The 15,921-nt window shown below is 41.0% G+C and overlaps 1 protein-coding gene across 1 annotated transcript in view; it reads right to left on the bottom strand.

Annotated features, from left to right (window-relative positions):
* VWA8 (von Willebrand factor A domain containing 8) overlaps positions 1 to 15,921 on the bottom strand; it is a 348,433-nt gene that overhangs the window by 272,922 nt on the left and 59,590 nt on the right. Inside the window, exons 5-9 of the mRNA XM_065896053.1 lie at positions 8,744 to 8,911; positions 3,657 to 3,821; positions 3,014 to 3,063; positions 2,197 to 2,305; positions 83 to 187 (exon numbers count right to left, since the gene is read on the bottom strand). Coding sequence (XP_065752125.1) covers positions 83 to 187; positions 2,197 to 2,305; positions 3,014 to 3,063; positions 3,657 to 3,821; positions 8,744 to 8,911 — 597 coding nt within the window. The remainder of the gene's footprint in view (positions 1 to 82; positions 188 to 2,196; positions 2,306 to 3,013; positions 3,064 to 3,656; positions 3,822 to 8,743; positions 8,912 to 15,921) is intronic.

Genomic DNA, 15,921 nt, shown 5'->3' with positions numbered 1-15,921 from the left:
GCTCTACAATGGTGTGTTAGTTTCTGCTTTACAACAAAGTGAATCAGCTATACACATACATATATCCCCATCAGATACTTACTTTTAAAACAACTTCCACAGCCATCTTCCCTTCATGTCCTAGTAAAACAGTGTACGGGTAAAGCCACCGGATTGCATGTTCGATGGACATCATAGGAAAGGAATCCTATTTAGGAGGAAAAATACATAGGAATGAAGAACACCTAAAATAATCACAGAAAATTTAACCAAAATGTACATATGACATTGAAATTGCATTATAAACAATACCCAGTAAGTTTCTCCTGTTTTCCAGAAGTCTACAAAGGCAAATATTCATTGTTTCCTCTTCTTGTTCCACACCCTTTCCCTTGGTAAACTCACCCACTCTCATCTTTCAGCTGCCGTGTATGTGTTGATGGCTCCCATGTCTCTGTCTCCAGTCCTGACCTTTTTCTTGAGCTCTAGACCTAAACTCTCAATTGCCCATTAGATGTGACTATACGGATGCCCCATAGACTCCCATTCAGCATGTCTGAAACTACATGTCTGAACACACTTCCCTATCCTACTCATTCCAAAGTACCTTCTCTTTTTCCTCTACTCCTAATCTGAGTTAATCTCATCCACATACTCCTAGCTTCACTGTTATAACTACAGAGTTAGAAAGTGTTCATTATCCTCAAATCCTTCCCCCCAGATTGCTTTCCCAAGTCGGTTTACCCTACTTTAAAAAGTCTACTAACAAGGACAACTAGGGAAATTTCAATATGGACTGTCTATTAGATGGCATTACAGAATTATTGTTAACACGCTGAGGGGTGTGATAACGGTGTTCTGGTTATGTAGAAGAATGTTCTAATTCTTAGAAGTTGCATACTGAAGTACTTAAGAATACTGACTACAATTTACTTTCAGAATTGTTTAGAAAAAAATGAGAAAGTGCAAACAAAAGTGGCAACATGTTAAAAGTTGGTGATTCTAGTTAAAGGGATTATGGATTTACGTTTTGCTATTTTTGAACTTCTTCTTAGATCTGAGAATTGTCAAAGTAAAAAGTTCCAAGGAAAAAACAAAAAGAATGAAAAGTAGAAGATGTGATAAATAGGAGGAAAAATGCTGTTCCAGATGTATAGAACAGTGTAAACAATACCTGGGAAACCTAACACCCTGACCCTCAGGAAATGTAAAATAAAAAGCAACAAGAGATTAAAAATAAGTCTCTCGTCTAAGTGGTGTCACTACTACCTTGGATTATGCTTTCCTTAGCAGAGTCTCCTACCTGTTCCCTGTGCATCCACGCTCCCCCCACCTCACCTCGCTGCCAGCAGAGATGTCTTCCTCCAACATATATCTGATTGCCACACATCCCATCTACTTAATAATGTCTAATGGGCCACTTGTCCACACCAGAAAATACAGACAACTTCACTCACCATGCAAAACACTTCACAATAAGGTCCTAACCTTTCTCTTTGGCACACATGCTTGCCCCAGTGATACAATTTATTAGCATTCTCCGAAAAACACACCAGGCCCTTTTGTGATTTAACACCTTTGGCCCGTGCTGTTCCCTCTGCCTAGGGAACACTCCAGACGCTACTGTCATGACCTCCGTGAAACTGTGGTGGACAACGTCTGTTTTCCACCAAATCCCCTCACCCATTTTCCTCCTTCATGTGCCTCCCAGCTTTCCCTTCCAACAGCCAGCTGCTGCAGGTCTTTCCAGGAAAACTGCCCTTGAGCTCCTGGAGCCAGCCTGGCTCCCAGAATGGGAGAGCAGCTAGTGCCTGGGAATGTGTGCCCCCTGGGACGATTCCTAACCAGTGAGACTGACGGTGCCGAGTGCGAAAGTCCCAGCTCCCCTGCCTCAGGTTGGGGCGAGTCTGAGGCACAACTTACACTGCCGCAGACCTCTGCATGATCAGGTAGAAGTCCTCCTTCCCTCTGTGGAACTTTCACCTGAGCTGCATGTCTACCTTCCCCCGTCCAAGACTGTAAGCTCTTTAAGGACTCAGAACACATCACTGGTCTCTGCACAGCTTCCTGGGCCGCACAGCAAATTAATCTCAGGCCTTGCAAAATTTATAGAGGAGTATAACAAGGCTAATGGAAATGATTAATCTCCAAGGGTTAACTTTGAAGCTTTCTTTGCCACATTTGGGTATACCAGTCATTAACTTATTTTATACATACCAGGATTTGAACTGCAGCTGGTAAACTATCTAAAGGAAAATCTGGAAGTCCAAGAGTAGAAGATTCTTGGGAACAGAGAGTGGTGGCAAAGGATAAGAGTTGAGAAATTCTAGGGGAAAACAAGAAGTGATACTAAATTTTATTCTAATAGTTATAATACATAAAATCTGTTACATATAAAATAGCTGGGCCAATTTAATTAATTGAAAAAGTTGACATCCACTATTTAATTCTTAGGGAATAGTTCCATATTATAATATTCCATTTCATACTCAAGCTGATTAGGTTCACAGATATATTTCTTAAATCTGTCCCAATATGTGAGGTTTTTCATAACCTGGCCCAAAATTACTCTGCCAGCGTCACCTCCCACCTTTCTCAACCTAAGTCCAAACTCCAGCCTCTGGGAGCTTTTCACAGACCCAAGAATAAGGCATATATTCTCATGCCATGCTTTAAAAGCTTTTTCTTAGAATTCCTTAATTCCATTCTCTATCAGTCAAAAGCCTACTCATTCTTTAGGACCCATCTCAAATGGCCCTTATAAAGTCTCAACCACAACATCCCCCAATACTCTGAAATTATGGCCCTTACCACACTGTTAAAGTGAGGTATTTATACACATATCTGTAAACTCTACTAGGTCTTGAGTTTCTTGCATCAAAGACCATGTCTTATCAACTTTATCATTAGCTGGTTCCATAGCTACTGAAAAATTCTTCAAACGGTTGTTGAATGAATGAATGAATCAGTTGATCAATGAATGGGCAAAACAAATTCAATGTTAAGTGTCCATATATATATCTGAAATACTTACTTCTCAGCAGAAACATTGGCTCCAACTGAATACAACAGTTTAAGTTGGTCCTAAAATAACATAAAACAAATCAAATTGATTAATAAGGAATGTAACAGATTAAATGCAAATGTTTGACAGACATAATTCAACCTTTTAATTAATCAGACACTATGTAATTAATAGCAAAAAATCATTTCTTGATACATGTCATTTCTAAAAGAAGAGCTGGTCTTTTAAAAAAATCTTTCAGACAAATAATACCACAATAACTTTTCTTTCCAGTTTCCAGAGATTTTCTTTACCTTTGTATCCATTTTTCTTTCCATCAACTACTGAGGGGGACATCTACAAACACAGTAACATTTTTATAGTAATTGAATTTATTATAAACAGGAAAACTATTTAAAAAATAAATTATCCTTAAGGGAAGAGGGGCAAGATAGAAGAGGGGATTAAGAGATATAAGCTACTATGTATAAAATAAGCTACAAGCACAGGGAATGTAGCCAATATTTTAGAATAACTTTAAATGAAGTATAATCTATGAAAATATCGAATCACTATGTTGAACACCTGGAACTAATATTGTAAATCAATTATACTTCAATTAAAAATAAATAAAAATTTAAAAATAAAATAAATTATCCTTGTTCCTACTTACCTGGAAGGGTAGATAATAAATATCTCTGGCTTGAAATCGAGACCGGAGCGGGGGATCTAATGGATTCCCAGAGTACCTAGGTACTGGCAAGCCCAAGGCGATCACTCGGAAATCTTCACTAACTCGGACAATCTTCCAAGCATCCAATTCTGTTTTGGTATGATTCTAAAAGAGTAAGAAATCAAAAATTACAGCATAATGATAGAGATCACAACTGCAAGAGTCAGGCTAAGGAGTTTATGTCCTGACTGCTGGGTAAACTGTATTGGAGAACGCTCTTGAAGCCAAACTGTCAAGGAAGGGAGCAAAGTGGAATCAGGAACAGGATACCAGGGAAGGCTCACAGAATGAAGACTGGTGTTTGAAAGGAGAAGCATCCAGGAACAAAGGCGATGTGGGTCAGATCTCTAAACCCTAGTCAATAACTCAAAGGAACAGTTGGAAGAGCAAGGAAAATAAACTGGTTCAAGCTAGAAGTTGTAAAATGGTAGTTCTAGAGGGGTAGACCACCAGCAGAGCAGAGACTGCCCAGGGACCTTCAATAAATAACTATGTTTATGGATATATTTCTACCAAGGTATATTAATAATAATAAGTAACATTCTTTGAAAACTTAATACATGATAAGCACTTTCCATGAATTTTTCTCATTTATTTTTCACCACAATCCCAATAGACATTTAATTCCTTTTCATGGATGAATAAACTGACATGCAAAGGAGTTACATAACTTGCCCACATTCCTGCAACTACTACACGGTGGACCTGAGACCGGAAACAGCGTAGATTTCGGAGTCACAAATCCTGGCTCTGGTGCTTGGTGCACATTCTAGCTAAGGGACCAAAAACTTATTATCATACCCTCTGAGCCTCAATTTTCTTATCTATAAAGTGGAAATAATACCACCCATATTACTATGGCTGTTACGAAAGTTAAATGTGATAATGCATGTGAAAATGAAAGTAACTGGTCCACAGCAGTCACCTGTTAAATGTCATACCTTCCTTCTCTGCCTGACCCTTCCAATGTTTCTTCACTGTTCTTCAGCCTGTGAAGAGCCCCCCAGTCCCTTGCTGTTGTCCTCTTTATACCCTCTTATGTCACGGCATCTAAAGACTTCATTGCACTTATTAATTCAACAAATAGACATTGAGCATCTACCAGGTGCCAGGCATTGTTCTAAAGTTTGAGATGACAACAATGATGAAATTCCTGGCCTAGTGAAAGTATGATCTAGTAGAGGGAGGCAGACAATGAGCTAAAAACATAAGTAAATAAATCATGTGGGATATTAGAAGACTCTGTGGAAAAATATAGAGCAGAGTAAAGGAGTATGGGGGCACAGGGCACATTGAAGTATTTAATAAAAGGGTGAGGGCAGGCTTCATTGGTAATACAGGCAGACCTCGGAGATACTGCAGGTTCGGTTTCAGACCACCACAATAAAATACATATTGCAATAAAGTGAGTCACAAAAATTGTTTGGTTTTCCAGTTCGTACAAAAGTTACGTTTACACTACACTGTAGTCTATGAAGTATGCAACAGTGTTATGTCTAAAAAATGCACATACCTTAATTTAAAAATATTTTATTGCTAAAAAATGCTAACCATCTTCTGAGCCTTCAGTGAACAGTCAGCTTTGGCCTGGTAGAGGATCTTGCCTCGGTGTTGGTGGCTGCTGACCGATGAGGATGGTGGCTGCTGAAGGCTGGGATGGCCATGGCAGTTCCCTAAAATAAGGCCACAGTGAAGCTCGCTGCATCAATCGACTCTCTGAAGCAGGCACTTCTGTTTGATAGTATGACCTACAGTAGAACTTCCTTCAAAATTGGAGTCAATCCTGGTGGCGCAGTGGTTGAGAGTCCGCCTGCCGATGCAGGGGACACGGGTTCGTGCCTCGGTCCGGGAAGATCCCACATGCCGCGGAGCGGCTGGGCCCGTGAGCCATGGCTGCTGAACCTGCATGTCTGGAGCCTGTGCTCTGCAACGAGAGAGGCTGCAACAGTGAGAGGCCCGTGTACCGCAAAAAAAAAAAAATTGGAGTCAATCCTCTCGAACCCTGCTTCTGCTTTATCAACTAAGTTTATGCTCTGAATTCTAAATCATATGTTGTCATTTTAACAACCTTCACGGCATCTTCATCAGGAGCAGATTCCAACTCAAGAAACCATTTTCTTTGCTCATCCATAGCAAGCAGCTCCTCATCTGTGAAAGTTTTATCCTGAGATTGCAGCAGTTCAGTCACATCTTTAGGCTCCACTTCTAATTCTAGTTTTCTTGCTATTTCTGTCACCTCTGCAGTTACCTCCTCCACTGAACTCTTGAACATCTCAAAGTCATCTATGAGAGTTGGAGTCAACTTCTTCCAAACTCCTGTTAACGCTGATATTTTGATCTCTTCCTATGAATCATAAATGCCCTTAATGGCATCTACAGCTGCAAATCCTTTCCAGAAGGTTTGCCCAGATATGTCAGAGGAATTACTATGGCAGCTATACCCTTACAAAATGTATTGCTTAAATAATAAGACTTGAAAGTCGAAATTACTCCTTGATCCATGGACTGCAGCATGAATGTTGTGTTAGTAGGCATGAAAACAATGTGAATTTCATCGTCCATCTCCATCAGAGCTCTTGGGTGACCAGACGCATTGTCAATGAACAGTAATATTTTGAAAGGAATTTTTTTTTCTGAGCAGTAGGTCTCAACAGTGAGCTTAACAATAAACCATGCTGTAAACAGATGTGCTATCATCCAGGCTTTGTTGTTCCATTTATAGAGCACAGGCAGAGAAGATGTAACATAATTCTTAAAGGCCCTAGGATTTTCAGAATGGTAAATAAACATTAGCTTCAACTTAAAGTCACCAGCTGCATTAGCCCCTAACAAGAGAGTCAGCCTGTCCTTTGAAGCTCTGAAGACAGACATCGACTTCTCTCCAGCTATGAAAGTCCTAGATGGCATCTTCTTCCAATAAAAGGCTGTTTCATCTACACAGAATCTCTGATGTTTGGTGTAGCCACCTTCATTAATTATCTTAGCTAAATCTTATGGATAACTTGCTACAGCTTCTACATCAGCACTTGCTGCTTCACTTTGCAGTTTTATGTTATGGACACAGCTTCTTTCCTTAAACCTCATGAACCAACCTCTGCTAACTTCAAATTTTTCTTCTGCAGTTTCCTCACCTCTCTCAGCCTTCAAAGAATTGAAGAGAGTTAGGACCTTCCTCTGGATTAGGCTTTGGCTTAAGAGAATGTTGTGGCTGGTGTGATCTTCTATCCAGACCACTAAAATTTTCTTCAGCAATAAGGCTGTTTCTCTTTCTTACCATCTGTGTGTTCACGGAGTAACACTTTTACTTTCCTGCATGAACTTTTCCTTTGCATTCACAACTTGGCTAACTGGCGCAAGAGGCCAAGCTTTTGGCCTGTCTGAGCTTTCAACATGCCTTCCTCAGTAAGCTTAATCACTTCTAGCTTTTGTTTTGTTTTGTTTGTTTATTTGTTTGTTTGTTTTTGCGGTATGCGGGCCTCTCACTGTTGCGACCTCTCCCGTTGCGGAGCACAGGCTCCGGACGTGCAGGCCCAGCGGCCATGGATCACGGGCCCAGCCGCTCCGCGGCATGTGGGATCCTCCCGGACTGGGTCACGAACCCATGTCCCCTGCATCGGCAGGCGGACTCTCAACCACTGCGCCACCAGGGTAGCCCCACTTCTAGCTTTTGATGTAAAGTGAGAGACAAGCGACTTTTCCTTTCACTTGAACACTTAGAGGCCACTGCAGGATTATTAATTGCCCTAATTTCAATATTGTTGTGTCTCAGGGAACAGGGAGGCCCAATAAGAGGGACACAGAGTGGGGAACGAACAGCTGATCAGTGGAGCTGTCAGAACACACATTTATTGATGAAGTTCACCATCTTACATGGGTGTGGTTCGAGGAGCCCCAAAACAACTGCAACAGTAACGTCAAAGATCAGTGATCACAGATCACCATAACAAATATAATAACAATGAAAAAGTTTGAAAAATTGTTACAATTGCCAAAATGCAACACAGAGACATGAAGTAAGCAAATGCTGTTAGAAAAATGGTGCCCATCGATTTGCTCGACGCAGGGTTGCCACAAACCTTCAATTCGTAAATAACGCCGTATCTGCAAAGCACACTAGAGCAAAGCGCAACGTAACAAGGTATGCCTGTATTACATTTGAGCAAGGACTTGAAAGGGATAGAGGAATGAGCCAGGCAGATATCTGGGAGAAAACCATTCCAGAAGAGCAAAGTGCCCGTGCAAAGCACTGATAATGCATATCCAGCAGTTTATGGTACAATAAAAAGAATACTAGCAGCTGCAGTGGAATGAAAAAGGAGAATAGAAGGAGGTAAGGCCAAAGAGGCAGTAATGGCCCAGATCACCCAAGACCCTGTATTCCACTGTGAGGATTTTAGATTATATTCTGAGTAGAGCAGGAAGGCATCAGAGGTTTACAGCAGAGGAACAACCTGTTCTGCCTCGTGGTTTAAAGCGATCACTAACTGCCCTGGGGGAGCCAGGATGGAAGCAGGGGTTCCAGTTGCGAAGCTCTTACAAACAACTCAGGCAGGCGATGCTGGTAGCTGGGACCTTCAGGGTATCTTTAAATATTTTACTCATTTCTGTCAATATCTACTGGGCTTTGAGCTTCTTGAACCCAACAAGTGGACTTTATTCAGCTTTGTCTTCCTGGTGCCCAGCACAGTCTAGAAGCTATTAGGCTTGTTGAGAGAAAGAAGAGAAGGGAAAAAGAAGATGGAAAAGGAGGGAGAAAGGGAAGAAGAATTAAAAGGAGAAAAGAGAGAAAGAAAGAATAGTTATTAGATAAGCAAACAGAAGTAAAAATCTGGGAGGTCTTCTAACGTGATGTGGAAAACAGAAGAGCCATACGAAACTGCAAACGCATGACTGACTTCAGGCGGTTGTCCAAGATATGCGCCACCTAAACATGTGTCCGCGTTCTGACACAATCATGGCTTATACAACAAATGGCCAACCCACAGCTCAACAGCTAAGACAAAGCAGTCAAAATTTTCTTTTCTTACTTGGAGAAGTTTGTCGTAACGCTCAGCAGACATCAGGAAGCGTCCATCTTCAAGCTGCATCTCCCTATTTTCCAGCAAGTTGTTCAAAACAGGAAGAACATTCCTCTCCACCTTCTCCAATCCTTCCAAAACGAGAGTTCTACCTTCTGTGGCTGCACGAACTGCACACTATTTCCAAGAAACAAAAGCAATATGAGACTAGGAAACACAGGGGAGCATGGCCTGATTTTACTTGTAATGCAAATTAAACTGTGGTTCTTATTATAGGGACCGGGAGTCAGGAAAGCTGGGTTCTAGATCATAGTTTTGCTTTTCCGGCCAATATGATATTAAGCAAGTAATTTTCTCTCTTTAGGCCTGCTTACCCATTTGTAAAATGAAGTGATTAGAAGAGGTGATCTCTAAGGCTCCTTTCAGCTGTAAATTTTATTTTTAAAAAATTTTTTTAACATCTGTATTGCAGTATAATTGCTTTACAATGGTGTGTTAGTGTCGGTTGTATAACAAAGTGAATCAGCTATATGTATACATATATCCCCATATCTCCTCCCTCTTGCGTCTCCCTCCCACCCTCCCTATCCCACCCCTCTAGGTGGTCACAAAGCACCCAGCTGATCTCCCTGTGCCATGTGGCTACTTCCCATTTCAGCTGTAACATTTTAGATATAGCCCCAATGAAACAGAAAACTAAGAGCTATCTTTGGATCAGTAATGCAATTAAGGAAGCAGATTACTTAACTATTGATAGAAACGAGAAATGAAGATTACAATCTGTCCTATCAAGATTTTTGTGAAGATCAGATAAACTAGGTGAGAACACGTGCAGACTGTGAGGTTTTATTTTATTTATTTATTTTTAATTTTTTTTAAATTTCAGCTTTACTGAGGTATAATTGATGTATAAATTTATAAGTTATTTGAGTATAACACACTATTATTAACTATAACCCCATGCTGTACATTAGATCTTGAGAATTTATTCATCAAATAACTAGAAGTTTGTACCCTTTGACCAACATGTTCCCACATCCCCCATTCCGTAGTCCCTGGTAACCACCATTCTAGTCTCTGTTTTCATGAGTTTGGCTGTTTTAGATTTTACATATAAGTGATACATATGGTATTTGTTTTGCTTTTTTTAAAATAGAAAAATGCAAATCAAAACTACAATGAGATATCACCTCAGCCCAGTCAGAATGGCCATATCATCACAACATCTACAAACACTAAATGCTGGAGAGGGTGTGGAGAAAAAGGAACCCTCTTGCACGGTTGGTGGAAATGTAAATTGATACAGCCACTATGGAGAACAGTATGGAGGTTTCCTAAAAAATTAAAAATAGAACTACCATGTGACCCAGCAATCCCACTACTGGGCATATACCTAGAGAAAACTATAATTCAGAGACACATGGACCCCAATGTTCATGGCAGCAGTATTTATAATAGCCAGGACATGGAAACCACCTAAATGTCCATCAACAGAGGAATGGATAAAGAAGATATGGGTCAGAGGACCTCCAGGATGGCGGAGGAGTAAGATATGGAGATCATCTTTCTCCCCACAAATACATCAAAAATACATCTACGGGGCTTCCCTGGTGGCACAGTGGTTGGGAGTCCACCTGCCGATGCAGGGGACACAGGTTCGTGCCCCGGTCCGGGAGGATCCCGCGTGCCGCGGGGCAGCTGGGCCCGTGGGCCATGGCCACTGGGCCTGCGTGTCCAGAGCCTGTGCTCCACGGCAGGAGAGGCCACAGCGGTGAGAGGCCCGCGTACTGCAAAAAAAAAAAGTATGATCCTGGCAGAAGACCTCAGACCTCCCAAAAGGCAAGAAACTCCCCACATACCTGGGTAGGGCAAAAGAAAAAACAGAGACAAAAGAATAGGGACAGGACCTGAACCACTGGGAGAGAGCTGTGAAGGAGGAAAAGTTTCTACACACTATGAAGCCCCTTCACTGGCGGAGACGGGGGCTGGGTCGGGGGGAAGCTTCGGAGCCATGGAGGAGAGCACAGCAACAGGGGTGCAGAGGGCAAAGCGGAGAGATTCCTGCACAGAGGATCGGTGTGGACCAGCACTCACCAGCCAGAGAGGCTTGTCTGCTCACCCGCGGGGGTGGGCAGGGCTGGGAGCTGAGGCTCGGGCTTCGGAGGTCGGATCCCAGGGAGAGGACTGGAGTTGGCGGCGTGAACACAGCCTGAAGGGGCTAGTGTGCCACAGCTAGCGGCGGGGAGTCCAGGAAAAACTCTGGAGCTGCCTAAGAGTCGAGAGACCATTGTTTCAGGGTGCGTGAGAAGAGGGGATTCAGAACACTGCCTAAATGAGCTTCAGAGAAGGGCACGAGCCACAGCTATCAGTGTGGACACCAGAGACAGGCATGAAATGCTAACACTGCTGCTGCCGCCACCAAGAATCCTGTGTGCAAGCACAGGTCACTATCCACACCTCCCCTCCCAGGAGTATGTGCAATCTGCCACTGCCAGGGTCCCGTGATCCAGCGACAAGTACCCAGAGAGAACACACAGCACGCTTCAGGCTGTTGCAAGGTCATGCCGGGCTCTGCCACCGCAGGCAGGCCCTGCATTCCGCACCCGTCCTTGAGTGAGGCAGAGCCCCCTAATCAGCCGCTCCTTTCACCCCCTCCTGTCTGGGCGAACAACAGACACCACAGGGCAACCTACACGCAGAAGCAGGGCCAAATCCAAACCTGAACCCCAGGAGCTATGCGAACAAGAAGAGAAAGGGAAATTTCTCAGTGCAGACCCAGGAGCAGAGGATGAAATCTTCACAATCAACTTGATGTACCCTGCATCTGTGGAATACCTGAACAGACAATGAATCATCCCAAAATTAAGGAAGTGGACTTTGGGAGCAAGTGTAGACTTGGGGTTTGCTGTATGCAACTGAATAGTTTATGATTTCTATGTTTATCTTAGTTTTAGTGCTTGCTATCATTGGTGGATTTGTTTATTGGTTTGGTTGATTTCTTCTTTTTTTTGTTTTAATAATTTAAAATTTTTTTTACTTTAATAAGTTTATTTTATTTCTTGCTTGCTTGCTTTTTTTTCTCTCTTTTCTTCTAAGCTGCGTGGCTTACAGGGTCTTGGTACTCTGGCCTGGTGTCAGGTCTGAGCCGCTGAGTTGGGAGAGCCAAGTTCAGGACATTGGACCACCAGAGACCTCCCAGCCACACATAATATCAATCGGCGAGAGCTCTCCCAGAGATCTCCGTCTCAATGCTAAGACCCAGCTCCACTCAATAACCAGCAAGCTCCAGTGCTGGACACCACATGCCAAACAACTAGCAAGACAGGAACACAACCCCACCCATTAGTAGAGAGGCTGCCTAAAATCATACTAAGTTCACACACACCAAAACACACCACCGGACATGGTCCTGCCCACCAGAAAGACAAGATCCAGCCTCATCCACGAGAACACAGGCACTAGTCCCCTCCACCAGGAAGCCTACACAACCCACTGAACCAACCTTACTCACTGGGGGCAGACATCAAAAACAACAGGAACTACAAACCTGCAGCCTGTGAAACAGAGACCCCAAAACACAGTAAGTTAAGCAAAATGAGAAGACAGAGAAATATGCAGCAGATGAAGGAGCAAAGTAAAAACCCACCAGACCAAATAAATGGAGAGGAAATAGGCAGTCTACCTGAAAAAGAATTCAGAGTTATGATAGTAAAGATGATCTAAAATCATGAAAATAGAATGGAGAAAATAAATACAAGAAATGTTTAACAAGGACCTAGAAGAATTAAAGAGCAAACAAACAATGATGAACAGCACAACAAATGAAATTAAAAATTCTCTAGAAGGAATCAATAGCAGAATAACTGAGGCAGAAGACCAAATAAGGGACTGGGAGGAGAAAATATTGGAAATAACTACCACAGAGCTGAATAAAGAAAAAAGAATGAAAAGAATTGAGGAGAGTCTCAGAAACCTCTGGAAAAAACATTAAACACACCAACATTTGAATTATAGGGGTCCCAGAGGAAGAAGAGAAAAAGAAAGGGACTGAGAAAATATTTGAAGGGATAATAGTTGAAAACTTTCCTAATATGGGAAAGGAAATAGTCAATCAAGTCGAGGAAGCACAGAGAGGCCAATACAGGATAAATCCAAGGAGAAACATGCCAAGACACGTGTTAATCAAACTATCAAAAATTAAATACAATGAAAAAATATTAAAAGCAGCAAGGGAAAAGCAATAAATAACATACAGGGGAAACCCCATAAGGTTAACAGCTGATCTTTCAGCAGAAACTCTGCAAACCAGAAGGGAGTGGCAGGACATATTTAAAGTGATGAAAGGGAAAAACCTACAACCAAGATTACTCTACCCAGCAAGAATCTCATTCAGATTCGATGAAGAAATTAAAACCTTTCCAGACAAGCAAAAGCTAAGAGACTTCAGCACCACCAAACCAGCTTTACAACAAATGCTAAAGGAACTTCTCTAGGCAGGAAACACAAGAGAAGGAAAAGACATACAATAACAAACCCAAAACAATTAAGAAAATGGTAATAGGAACATACATATCGATAATTACCTTAAATGTAAATGGATTAAATGCTCCAACCAAAAGGCACAGATTGGCTGAATGGATACAAAAACAAGACCTGCGTATATGCTCTACAACAGACCCACTTCAGACCTAGGGACAAGTACAGACTGAAAGTGAGGGGATGGAAAAAGATATTCCATACAAATGGGAATCAAAAGAAAGCTGGAGTAGCAATTCTCATATCAGACAAAATAGACTTTAAAATAAAGACAAGTACAAGAGACAGAGAGGACACTACATAATGATCAAGGGGTCAATCCAAGAAGAAGATATAACAATAGTGAATATTTAAACACCCAACACAGGAGCAGCTCAATTCATAAGACAAATGCTAACAGCCATAAAAGGGGAAATCGACAGTAACACAATCCTAGCAGGGGACTTTAACACCCCACTTTCACCAATGGACAGATCATCCAAAATGAAAATAAATAAGGAAACACAAGGTTTAAATGATACATTAAATAAAATGGACTTAATTGATTTTTATAGGATATTCCATCCAAAAACAACAGAATACACTTTCTTCTCAAGTGCTCATGGAACATTCTCCAGGATAAACCATATCTTGGGTCACAAATCAAGCCTTGGTAAATTTAAGAAAATTGAAATTGTATCAAGTATCTTTCTGGCCACAACGCTATGAGACTAGATATCAATTACATGAAAAAAATGTGTAAAAATACAAACACATGGAGGTTAAACAATACACTACTAAATAACCAAGAGATCACTGAAGAAATCAAAGAGGAAATCAAAAAATACCTAGAAACAAATGACAAAACATGACGACCCAAAACCTATGGGATGCAACAAAAGCAGTTCTAAGAGGGAAGTTTATAGCAATACAAGCATAGCTCGACACAAGAAAAATCTCAAATAAACAACCTCACCTTACACCTAAAGCAATTAGAGAAAGAACAAAAAAAAAAAAAAAAAACAGAAAGTTAACAGAAGGAAAGAAATCATAAAGATCACATCAGAAATAAATGAAAAAGAAATGAAGGAAATGATAGCAAAGATCAATAAAACTAAAAGCTGGTTCTTTGAGAAGATAAACAACAATTCGTCAGACTCATCAAGAAAAAAAGCAAGACTCACATCAACAAAATTAGAAATGATAATGGAGAAGTAACAACTGACACTGCAGAAATACAAAGGATCATGAGAGATTACTACAAGCACTCTATGCCAATAAAATGGACAACCTGGAAGAAATGGACCAATTCTTAGAAAAGCACAACCGTCTGAGACTGAACCAGGAAGAAATAGGCAATATAAACAGACCAATCACAAGCACTGAAACTGAAACTGTGATTAAAAATCTTCCAACAAACAAAAGCCCAGGACCAGATGGCTTCACAGGAGAATTCTACCAATCATTTAGAGAAGAGCTAACACCTGTCCTGCTCAAACTCTTCCAAAATATAGCAGAGGGAGGAACACTGCCAAACACATTCTACAAGGCCACCATCACCCTGATACCAAAACCAGACAAAGATGTCACAAGAAAAGAAAACTACAGGCCAATGTCACTGATGAACAAAGACGCAAAAATCCTCAACAGAATACTAGAAGACAGAATCCAACAGCATATTAAAAGGATCATACACCATGATGAAGTAGGGTTAATCCCAGGAATGCAAGGATTCTTCAATAGCCGCAAATCAACCAATGTGATACACCATATTAACAAATTGAAGGATAAAAACCATATGATCATCTCAACAGATGCAGAAAATGCTTTTGACAAAATTCACCACCCATTTGTGACAAAAACCCTCCAGAAAGTAGGCATAGAGGCTACCTACCTCAACATAATAAAGGCCATATATGACAAACCCACAGCCAGCTTCATTCTCAATGGTGAAAAACTGAAACCATTTCCACTAAGATCAGGAACAAGACAAGGTTGCCCACTCTCACCACTATTTTTCAACATAGTTTTGGATGTTTTAGCCATAGCAATCAGAGAAGAAAAAGAAATAAAAGGAATCCAAATGGGAAAAGAAGAAGTAAAGCTGTCATTGTTTTCATATGACATGGTACAATACGAAGAGATTCCTAAAGATTCTACCAGAAAACTACTAGAGCTAATCAATGAATTTGGTAAAGTAGCAGGACAAAAAATTAATGCACAGAAATTTCTTGCATTACTACACACTAATGATGAAAAATCTGAAAGTGAAATCAAGAAAACACTCCCATTTACCACTGCAATAAAAAGAATAAAATACCTAGGAATAAACTTACCAAAGGAGACAAAAGACCTGTATGCAGAAAACTATCAGACACTGATGAAAGTAATTAAAGATGATACAAACAGATGGAGAGATATACCATGTTCTTGGATTGGAAGAATCAACACTGTGAAAATGACTACACTACCCAAAACAATCTACAGATTCAATGCAATCCCTATCAAACTACCAATGGCATTTTTCACAGAACTAGAACAAAAAATTGCACACTTTGTATGGAAACACAAAAGACCCCGAATAGCCAAAGCAATCTTGAGAAAGAAAAACAGAGCTGGAGCAATCAGACTCCTGGACTTCAGACTATACTACAAAGTTACAGTAATCGAGA

Source organism: Phocoena phocoena, chromosome 18, assembly GCF_963924675.1.
Source record: "Phocoena phocoena chromosome 18, mPhoPho1.1, whole genome shotgun sequence".
In the NCBI taxonomy this organism is placed as follows: Eukaryota; Metazoa; Chordata; class Mammalia; order Artiodactyla; family Phocoenidae; genus Phocoena; species Phocoena phocoena.
The sequence above is the reverse complement of the archived record's forward strand: the minus strand, read 5'-3'. Positions and strand labels throughout refer to the sequence as shown.